Consider the following 11,667-nt stretch of genomic DNA (forward strand, 5'->3'; position numbering starts at 1 on the left):
TTAAATGTGGTTACAGCACAGTCCTTCAGTGTTTTACATACATATTTAGCCACCAACCAGAAGGTGCTGTAGCAAAAAAAAAAAAAAAAGAAGTGATCTAAGCCTGCTCTGCACCATCACCCAGGAAAAGAGGGGAGCAGACAGTTCAACAGGACACGATTCATCCACATTGACAACACCTAAAGACAAACTAAACCGTGTGATGACTATGAACAGTTAAGAGATATAAGTGCTGCACAGGACCCCCTAGCCTGGTGGGGTCATCATGAGTCTGATCTTCCCATCCTGGCTCAGTTTGCACGACAATATATGTGCATTTCAGTATCACGCTGTGCATCAGAACGTGTCTTCAGCACATCTGGAAATATCTGTAGTCCAAGGCGTTCTAGATTGAGTGAGGAACATCTAGACATTTTGGTTTTCTTGGCCAAGAATCTCAACAAGACAAAAGGCCTGAGTCAGAATCAGTAGATAGTCGACTCCAAAAGAATCAGCCACCCAATAGTAGGCAAGAGAGGGAGTAGGGAGAAGGGACATAATGTTGAGAGGAAATAAGAGATTTTGCTGCTACAGTTGCTAGCTTATTTTAATTTCAAATAATTTTATTTGTTCTAATTGTTCTAAGTTAGAACTTCTAACTTCATACTTTTTATTTACTCACACTGACTGTTCTAAAAAAAATTTTTTTTTGAGTGCAATAAGAAAAGCCTAGTATTTTGAATTTTATTTTGATGTTATTTTAAGATTTTCTATTAAAATAAAGTCAGTAATGACATTTTTTGCGTTCTCTTTTTATCTGAAAAACTATCCAAAAGTATTGAAAGTATCGAAATACATTTTGGTACCGGTACCAAAATGTTGGTATCGTGACAACACTACAGAAAACAAAATGAAGCCTACAAATTAAAGAACACAGTCCCTACAGTCAAACACAGTGGACAGTCACTGTGTTGGGGTTGCTTTACTGCTTCAGCCACTGGATGTCTTGGCTGTGTGTATGGCATTATGAAATCTGAAGACTACCAATGAATTCTGGGGCTCAATGTAGGGCCCAATGTCAGAAAGTTGGGTCTCTGTCAGAGGTCACAGGTCTTACAGCAGGACAATGAGCCAAAGCAGACTTCAGAAAGCATCAGAAATGGTTTCAGACAATGTGCTGGAGAGTTCTGAAGTGTTCAGCAATGAGTCCAGATCTAAATCCCATAGAGATGGATCAGATTAGGCTTTTTTTTCCCTCAGCTTTTTGTGTTGTTCCAATGCAAACAAAAGAAATAAACATGAGATACCACAGAATGTGATTGCAACAGTTTTCCGGAGAAGTTGTGCGTTATCTGATAGAAATGTAGGAGTGCCAGTATTTTTGGCCAGGACTGAATGCTAATTGTTTTAAAACATGTTTAAAATTCTGTTTATTATTTAGGGTCAATCTAGTGCTACAATCCAGCTCAATCAAATAGCACAGTCCCCTGCAATAAAAAAAAAAAAGACTCGTTTTCACTGCTTTGAGGGCTGTAGTAGCTGATAACAATAATACAGTGAAACCGTGATATTTTCTGATATGTTATCATATTGTGTGAATCATGTACCACTGCATCCCTAGTCAGCAGGCTTTCCAGCACTCACAATAGTGAGTCATCTTTTAAAATATTCCTATCAGTACTTTTTCGACATTGTCAGCACATTGACTAGCAATATACATACATGATATAGATAAAAGGAAAGCAATAAAATCAAGAAAGGCAAATGCTTTTGATGAATGAAGACAGTTGTTTGTGGGTCTTCTGCTATTAAGACCTACACAGGAAACAAACTAAAACTTGGGAGTAATACACTGAGATGAATCTGTTATTTGTCCTCATACAATATGCTGCAGTACAAGGTAGTTAACAACTGGCTGCGCAGTGCAATGACCAAAACATTTCTGATGAAGGGGGTGTTGGTCTGGTAAAACACTCCTGTTAACACTGTTCTTGTGTATCCTTGCTCAGGAGTCCTCAGGGATGACTTCTTACTCTTTAGGGCAGAGACACACCAAGCTGCACCAAGCCAACGTGAAAGATCTAGCAGCGACGTAGGCTGACTGCTGCATCACCTCACATCGGCTTTGTCTGGGACAGTTGAGTTGAAAAAGCGGCACCTGAACACAGCGCAAGGACTACAGCCAACTAACACATACATTCTGCACCTGCATGAGAAAAATAACTCCCCCGACCATCAGGTGGCGGTATCTGTATTTTCCATTCAGAAAGGGAAAGAAAAAGACCTAAACAGTGGAAATACAAATGTTAACAAAGCCGCTCTCATTCACAACAGCTTCTGTTTAAAGTCACTTCTAATCAAGATTATGTCTGATAAGAAGGTGCAAATGACACTGCCGTTCTCAGGCCTTGGTCTTTTGGTTGTGGAAAAAGAAAGGAGATTGTGGAGGTGGATAAAGAAAAAGGAGAAACCACGCTAAATGTGTGAAATCATGGATACTACAGCAGCAGGATGAAGGGGCTTTCCCTGAAGTGTTCTCTTCTCATGCATTGATTCGCTAAGCTAAACAGCCAATAAGACTGGTCTCTCTGACTGACGAGGCCCAACGGGCCAACGCTGATTCAATATGTTAAACCGGCTGTAAAGCTGCAAAACCGGATCCACTTAGAGGCAACAGTGCGAGATGCACTGGGAAGACAAGCTCTGACAGCGGCCAACCGCCGACCATCAGCTTGGTGTGTCTCTGCCCTTAGAGCAGAAAGAGCGCTGAGAAGCCTGTTTAAAAAGGCTGACTAAAAGGATTTCTGGGTAGAGAGGAAACTAAATAAGGGACTCGAGATGTACCTCAAGTGGCACAGAATTTAATATCACAAAATTAAAGTAAAATTTTATTAATTAAAAGAATTAAATATCTAAAACATTTTAAGAGTTCTTCTTTCAATACAATACAAACCCCACATACCAAGTCAAGACCAGAACTCATGTGACTACTGTCCAATCGAAATTTTTCCTGCTATAGGAGAAAAAAGTGTATTTTATACTGAAATGTTTGGTTTTATGAATCACCTTTCAAAAGCCTAGGAAAAGGTTTGATTGTTTTATTGGGCTGGCTGTTTTTTCTTTGGCACTTTGTTTTACAGAAAAGCACAAGGCATATTTGACCAGCCTGAGGATCAGGTGGCAGTACAATCACTAACTTCATCCTTAATAATATTTAATAATACTAAATCCCTTGGCCATAATGCCAATTAGCAATATGACTATAGACATCCTAAACCTTTCTCATAGCATGTCACAGCAGAAAAAGCACAGCTTTAACTGATTAACATTAAAAATGACTGCATTCTATTTCGCTTAACTAGATCCAGGGGGTCCTGGTGTTGTGAATGTTTGCTCAGTGGGACATTTAATGGAACTGAATTTCATCTGTGCTTTTCCTGCTGTGACAAGTCAAAATTAGCTCAAAAGGTGTATTGTGTTAGGCTCATAATGTTAAGCGTTTGTAGTGCTGTACCTGGTCATTGAGCCAGTTCTGTCCATAGAGAGTACCCAGGTCATCCATGGTCAGAACATGCCGTTTGTAGTTGACTCTGAATGTTTTAGTCATGGCTGTTCCTGACGAACGCTGGAAGGAGTTTATTAGGTGCTGGACCACTACTTTCCTAGTGAAGAACAAATCAAACATATTGTCACTTCAGAAGTAATGAAATACCCACATTAATACAATCATACCTCTACATCCCCATATTTAAGGTTTTACATTTGTCTCTCACTCTTTTTTTTATAACAAAACTCCAACTAAAAATGAAGTATTTATACTTCTCCAAATATAAACAAGTGTAACAGGCAATACAAACAACAGCCCGACTGAGTACACAGTTCTTTCTGAAATGTGTGTCATTTCGATTTGCTGTGTTTTACCACGGGTTGGATACTCCGTACATATACATGCATTACATCTGTAGCCAGTAATTCCCTCACTGTGTATTATTTATGAGGGATCTGGACATAGTTTCTGCTTCTCAAAAGCTGCTTCTGTAGCTCCTCTGTGCACCATTTGGACACCAAGAGCTTCCAATGTGCAAGCAAACACACACCCAGTACAGACACAAGTGAAAGCCATGCGTGAGGTGCACCTGAGCTTCTGTATGCTGTGCATGTTGCGCTTTTGGTCTGTGCCATTGCATGGATGGCGTAGACGGCTGTGCCTCTAAATCTGATCAGCACAGATCTGGAAATCTCAGAGTGATCCACTGGTCACTGATTAAAACCGATCATGCTGAAAACCAGCCATTTCCAATCCCCGCCAATCAATGAGAACATCTCTATAAAATTCTCCTGCCTATAGTCTGACGGTGCCTAAACGATCAGATGTTGGATGGTCACTCATTTAATTCTGTTTGCTCACATGCTTTGTGACAATTTTTATGGATAATCACATTGTGTGAATTTGGCATGAATGAGAATTTAGGGAGAGTGGATTGTTTCTGAATTTTTGTGCATTTTTCTCCTCTTCTGCCTTGGACTACAACTGGAAAAAAAATAAATAAATAAAAACAGATTTTTTTTTTTAAGAATTCAGGTAACATTTGAAAATCCTTCTTACATTGGCTATTTCATACAATTACTTGCAACCCAACAGCTATATCTTGCAATGTCTTATAAAGAAACAAAACTGGACAAATAGAAATTAACATTTCAGGTTGACAGAGAAAAAGTCAGGGTATCTGTAAACAATCTGTGTCCATATTAAATTTAACAATTGTCAGGCTCTCTCTCAAATCTTTGTGAAAACACAAGGAGCTGGCATAAATAAACTAAACTAAATAAAGCAGAGAGCTGCACAGAGATCTCACAGATACACGGCTGACTCTTCAAACTTCAGATGCTGTAAAAAGTTGTGGTCATTTGGAGCTTTGGGGGCAACATTTTTAAGAAATAAGCAGGGCTGTTGTAATGAAGAAATGTGCCACGCAGTGCAGTGGTGTGTTTCTCTCCTGTTTTTAACTGGATGTGAACAACCATGGAGGTCTATGGCACAGACGAATAAACTAATCCAGGTTGGAGACTGACAGACATCAGCCATGAGTACAGACAATTCATTGTTCCTTTTGTATGGGGAGTGTTGAAAATACTATTAATATAGAAAATGACTACCCTTATCCTGGAACTAAGGAACTTAAGTCTTCATGCCACACTCATCTCATATACTGCGTTTCCACTATCAGAACCTAACAAGCAGTATACCCTGTACTTCAGTTAGCATCACGAAGCATAGTGCCCAGGGTTGACGCATACCGTCCTGCTTTGTTTGTCCACTGTATTTTCTCTCTGTTGGTCTCTGTTTAGAGGACGGAGGGACTGTTCTCCTCTCACTCATGCAGTCAGTTGTGTGCTTAAACAGTGTTCTTGTAATGTTAATGCTTGAGGTGCGAAGACGTGGACATTTAACCAATCATGACTGCTCTGCATGCATGCTGCCCCTCCCCCGGCGTGGTCCTGGTGCTTGAATTTAGTACTACCTCCTGAGGGGTGCCGAAATTTAGCTCCCAGAACGCACCTTGAGAGTGGGCTAACTGTAGTGGAACAAACCGTACCCATGACGAGCAGTAGTCAGCACGACACATTTCATAGGTTCTTATAATTGTTAGGTAATTTCTTAGTCAGATAGATATTGATTAGATATTTGTTGTATTAGTTTAGTGGAGACAGGATGTCTATGCTCAGGCTGTTAAATGCTTAGTTCATTGTCATGAGTTCTGCAGGCTGCATGTGGGCCCCAAGGACAACTAGATAGAAAAAGTCAGCAGACAGGATGAATATTGTTATTAGTATGATATGTTTAGCCGTAATCTTAATCATAATATCTTCCGAGGCTTAATGTCCGGACATGTCCCTGAATGTCCTGTATGTTTTTAGATACACACCACATGATCAACACTCACACACATTGATTTTCTTCATGTTTTGACTATTGTTATGGTCAGCTGCAAGCTGGCATATCAGGTGACGTCACGGTTTGACGTGCCTGTGTAGAATGGGGTTAGCCCAAACCAGATAAATTGTATAGAGATCTGGGGTTCAGGGTCTTTTTTCATTCTCCGTCTGCCTGCGCGCAGTATTGGAGGTGGAAGATGCCTGGACGTGTAATGTTAATTTTACCTGTGATCCTTTGAATAAACCAGCACGGTTATTTTTTATAGTGGTCCGCTTCATCTCTGTGAGTTCCTGGTTAAAAGAACTGGGAAATATCTTCATAATGGTAAAGTCCCTTATAGTTGAAAGCATCATTTCCCTCTTTAAAATTCTTTTGTATCCCACTTCTGACAACAACTTTGGGGTCGGCTGTGGCTCAGGAGGTAGAGCGGTTATCTCCTAACCAGAATATTAGCGGTTGGATTCCCAGCTTGTCCAGTCAACATGCTGAATAATCCTTTAGCAAGACACTGAACCCCCATTTGCTCCCGGTGATGTCACCGGTGCGTGAATGTGGGAGTGCAAATGGGTGAATTGCCAAATAGTTTGAAAGCACTTTGAGTGCGCTGCAATGCATAAAAAAGTGCTATACAAGTACAGGACCAGAACCTTTTCTTTATCTGACATTTCTGAATGGTTTGACCATCATAAAAATGAGTGACAAATTAAAGGGAAAACTTGAATAAATGAGTGGTCTCCACCAGGATGACACTGTGCTCCATCCATAGAGCATGAGGGGTCACTGAATGGTTTGAGGAGTATGAATATGATGTGAATCATATGATATGGCCTTCACAGTCACCAGATCTCAACCCAGTTGAACAAGTATAGGAGATTTTGTACCACCGTGTTAGGCTTTCCACCGCCATAATCAGAACACAAAATAAGGGAATTTCTTTTGGAAGAATGGTGGTCAACCCTCCAGTAGAATTCACAATCAATGCCAAGGCACACCGAAGCTGTTCAGACAGCGTGTGGTAGCCCAACAGCTTCCTAAGAGGTTCTGCTGATTTTTCCTTTAATTTGTCACTTGTATGTAGTTTCGCTTTCTCTTTACTGTTGTGGAAGCAAAAGCATTGGCAGTAGATATCTTTAAATTAGCTTATTTCCATTTTGGGGGTTATTCTGGTGAGCTTGGCAGTCGAGGACAGAACTAGGACTTAGCAATATATGGTGACAGAATGTTAACAAAAATTTTAAATCTTTTTAACACCTTTAAATTATATATATTAATAATTTACTCATCCTAAAACCACAGTTGTAGGCCCCTCTCTCTGCAACTGGGTGCTATCTGCCTTATTACCACAAGGTCTACAGTAGCCTAATTTATTCAAAACTGGTTCTTTAAGGCAGGAGAGACTTTAAACAAGAAAAGTGTTAAAGTGGCCTATAAAAGGCTTGAGAAAATAGTTTTTTCTTAATATGAACTGCAGTGAAAACACTCATGTCTTCATCTGCTGCAGGCACACAAACACTCACCCCAACCGGTCGAGGCAGAAGGCCGCCCACCAAGAGCCGGGGACTGATGCAGGTTTCTTCTGCTAAAGGGAGTTTTTCCTCCCCACTGTTACCAAGTGTTTGCTCAAAGGGGATTTGGTGGATTTTTCAGTATAATATGTCAAGTGCCTCAAGATTATTTTTATTGAGATTTGGCACTATATAAATAAAAGTGAATTGAATTCAGATCTGTCCTAAAAGTCTGACACACAAATATCCCTCTCATGAAAGGCTCACTACAAATGTTTCAATTGTAATAAAGAATTATAAAAATTAATTGAAACCAAGGAAAGCATCAGTCATACAATTCAGTACAAGTATTACAAACACAAGGCACAAATGATAAAATCCTTGTTAGAGATACTAGTAGGTTCAATGTGTGAGAAGTAATAAAGGGATTCCAGAGAATCCTCAATGTTTGACAATAAAAGGGAATCGATCACAATGCTTTTCTTTTGAAACTGCATAGCATGCTGTAAAAAGGTCACTGGTTACAACAGCTATTTATCAGGTGAACAATGGGGCCAGTGGTAATATAAGAAATGTTGTTGTTTGTTCTTTGGCCTTTGTTCTGTAAAAAAGGTGCTTTCTCCTTACCACCACAAGTGGCACAGCAGAGAGAAAAGGAATTTAGCCTGACAGATTATACCACGGGTCACTGTTAATATCTAGTGGTGCAGTGTAAATACACAAAGTTCAGGTAAGAAGTTGATAAGTGTTAGACTGTCAAAGAGCAGTAAGTGACAAGGATTGATAGATTTTGTTTCAGAAAACAATCTCTCAGTTTCATATAATAGTCAATAATGACAGAAAAAAACATAAATTCATCCATACTAATGTTCTTTCCAGCACTGGCCAGTACATTTCAAAAACCTTGGAAAATCATTTTATCCAACCAGTTCCCCACTAGTTATACACCATCTAAACAGAGAAGAAATGACCAAACACTATGTCTGACCTGTGTGGCTGAAAGAAGTTCTCATTGAAGATGTCCTGAAGCTTATCCACAATGTCATCGACGTGGACGGGGATCAAACTGCCATACTGCTGTAGAGACTCCTCAAGAATACCTTGAGGTAAAAGAAAGCTGAGAATCATCTTCACAAGGTTGAAAAGCATACTCTGGTGTCCACACAAAAAGACCATTTCCTTCTGTTTAACATTTTACTATTTTTTGTGTGTAATTCTAATAACAGGATCTTATTAGAAAAACTATCGGCAGTCTCGCAATTTTAAGAAAATTCTTCTGAATCTGAACCTGATGTGAATTCACACCAAAACCTAATCACTTGCGGCTTGGATCTTTGCCTAACATTCTATTAAATTAATATGAAAACAAGCTAACAAGCAAACAAATGTGCTGCCAATTCACAGGAAACTGTCAATCTACTGTTCTGACATTTCATAGTGAATAACAAAGGTATGAAAAGTATCTTTAAACACTAATGTGGAAAATATCCCATTAGATAAAAAGACAGCAGTTTTAAATGTTATCTGACTGACAATAACCATAAGCTAACAGCATCCGTCTCTAATCCGTACCAGTCACACAACTCATGTGCTCCTCAGTTAGGGCCAGTTCCACAGGTTTGACCTCCACATCGCGTCTCACTCTGTCCTCTTGCTTCTCTGAAGAGCAGCCATTTATCTGCTTATCTACCAGAGAAAAGTAAATAAATCAGACTACGCATTCTTCCTCTACACAGATTATTTAACGTAATCAATATTTTTCACTTGATTAAAACAAACTCTAAATAAAGGATTTGGAAAAAAGCACTATGGACTATGGAATGAGTACATGACTTTGCCAATGTTGTTCTGTCCCACTAAATGTTACTAAAGAGCAAGATAGTTTATTTGCCATCTTTCTCCTGTGTTCATCTTGTTACACTAATTTCAAGAACCATTTGGACTTTTCACAAAATTGTGAAAACTGTAAAGCTGGCTAAGCCACTATGATGACAGTGTTTTATGATGCATCTGTCATAACAGCAGTCTGATTTTACTAGTGAGAATAATAATGCCAATTCTTGAGTTGACCTTATGTCAGATAGCAGTAATTAAATTATGACAATTGATTTCTCGTCTAACTTGTGGTAAAGTAACAGGCATGACATACAGGTGTATCCGGATGTTTGACCACCGCTAGGCAAATCTACATTTTGTTGATTTTTGAAGTGAAAAGAAGTAAATCCAACCTCTGCAGAAACCAGACATTAAAATGAGCTCTTCTTCAAAAGGTAAATGCTCTGATATTGTTTATCTCTCTAATTGTTCCTTCATTACCATGAACACCACCTTCAAGCAGAAATATTCACTAAAGCGACAAATGTGGATTAACACAGTCCAACAAATGCCGTTTACTCTGGTCAGAAGTAATATTTGCCAAGAATGACAGTATTCAGCCATTTTAAATCTGAAATTATATATTTGAACCTTTTAAAGATTTATGTCTGCATTAAGAACAAATGAATTTGGGGCTCAAAGCAAGTGGACAGGCTAGTGAAGTCAAAATACTGAGAGGCAGACTAACACATGGTTGGCATTTCATGTGATTTGTTGATAGTAAAATTGCAGTTTCTCAATAATTCCCTTGGCATAAGAAAAATATAGACCTGTGCCATTTTAAAATATGCTGCCCACATCAACTAGGCTTATTTAGAAGTAAAGCGGTGTCAATACCTCTGTCAAGCTCTGTGAACCTCTCATTGCTGTTGTCATCGTCTCCATTGGTGCATGGTGATTGCTGATACCTTTTTATTCTCTTCTGCTTGGTGTATAGATTATACCTTTGCCCTCTCCAGTTCCACCTTTGCCCAAGTAAACATGCCCACCGGGCTCGCTGGCGCCAGCTCTTCCAGTGCTGGGTGAGCCGAAATCCAAGGCCTCCGCGGGATCGTAAGCGCTGCCAGCGCCTGAGCCTCCTTAGAGCCCTGTAACTGCTGAGGCGGGACCTGAGCAAGTCCCCTGCTTCAGTCTGGGAGAGGGTATCATCGACAATGACATCATCACTTTCCTCTACTTCCTTCTTCTGTTGTTGTCCAAAATAGTGGTGTTGCGAATGAGACTGCCGGGTGGATTGGGCAGCAAAGTCTGGTATTGCCCACTCCACCTTTGCTTGGTCTCCTTCATTTTCCTTCTCCTCCTCATTGTTAATCCAACCCTTGCCCTCAAACTTGACCATGTCCTCCCCTTCAACATCATTTTCTTCTTCCTCGTCACCTATTGCCTCAATCTCACCCATGCCATCCTCCTCATCCTCATCTACATATTCTCCTGTCCACACTTTCTCTTTCTGCCCCAGTCTGAGGTGCATGGGGCTGGGTACACTGTGACCTGACACTGGGACTATGAGGTGGTCTCCTGGAATCCCACCTAAACACAAAATGAGCAGTGATTAACTATATCAGTTGTGTTCAGCCTTCAGGTTTTCATTTTAATCAAATATTTCTTTCACATGTTCTGGATCTCTAGGTCTGCTACAAGTTAGCTACAGTCAGCTATAAGTATCCATACAGAGTCGGTAAAGTGAGATCTGAATGATTTAAGCAAGTTTTGAAACAAACAAAACAAGAATATATGCAGGTAAACACAGTACCTCCCTGCCAAAATGCCGCCCCCATCCCAACATTCAATATGGCCATGACCTTCACATTCTTTATTGGTAACCACCGGTAAAAGACCTACCCCCTCCTGTGTTGTCCTGCCCCACAGCGGTCAGACCCAGGTCTCCCTGCCAGCGGTTCTGGGCCAAGCTACCGCCACTGTCTCGCATTATCCACGGACAACCCACGACTTGCGCCAGCTCGTCACCTACAAGAAAACAAACACAGTCAACAGTGGGGATGTAACCATATAGTGACTGCATAAATTGGTTTGGGAAAGTGAATGTTAGAATTTTGGAAGTTGGAAACTGGTGTGAGGTGTCACGCCGTACCTGCTGGTCACATCAAGGTCAGCCAGGAACTGCTGTGAAAACCACCTCAGAGGTCAGAGCAAGCTAGTTTACTTCCTATATAAATGCAGCCCTCTAGTTATCTTGGAATGAGAGAGACCACCACTTTGAACTAGGGCTGCACAATTAATCATTTTGTGAGCGTGATTTAGATGCCTGTGTGATCTCGGTCTCATGTGACAATGATTCTGCCACGTTTGCATTAGCAGGGAGATGTCTTGCATAAAACCAAGCGATCCCTTATTAAGAGTCAAGATTCA

At 40.3% G+C, this 11,667-nt stretch overlaps 1 protein-coding gene across 2 annotated transcripts in view; it reads right to left on the reverse strand.

Annotated features, from left to right (window-relative positions):
• Positions 1-11,667, reverse strand: part of senp3b (SUMO specific peptidase 3b) — a 27,944-nt gene that overhangs the window by 13,922 nt on the left and 2,355 nt on the right. The window contains exons 1-6 of one of the 2 annotated variants that reach the window (XM_020594953.1): positions 11,390-11,482; positions 11,140-11,265; positions 10,135-10,827; positions 8,995-9,108; positions 8,411-8,522; positions 3,494-3,641 (exon numbers count right to left, since the gene is read on the reverse strand). In XM_020594953.1, coding sequence (XP_020450609.1) covers positions 3,494-3,641; positions 8,411-8,522; positions 8,995-9,108; positions 10,135-10,827; positions 11,140-11,227 — 1,155 coding nt within the window. In that variant the 5' untranslated portion in view covers positions 11,228-11,265; positions 11,390-11,482. Of the gene's footprint in view, positions 1-3,493; positions 3,642-8,410; positions 8,523-8,994; positions 9,109-10,134; positions 10,828-11,139; positions 11,266-11,389; positions 11,483-11,667 lie in introns of those variants that run through there. The other variant, XM_020594952.1, reaches the window with a different exon arrangement.

The sequence above is a fragment of the Monopterus albus genome, unplaced genomic scaffold, assembly GCF_001952655.1.
Source record: "Monopterus albus unplaced genomic scaffold, M_albus_1.0 scaffold25.1, whole genome shotgun sequence".
NCBI classification, from domain to species: domain Eukaryota; kingdom Metazoa; phylum Chordata; class Actinopteri; order Synbranchiformes; family Synbranchidae; genus Monopterus; species Monopterus albus.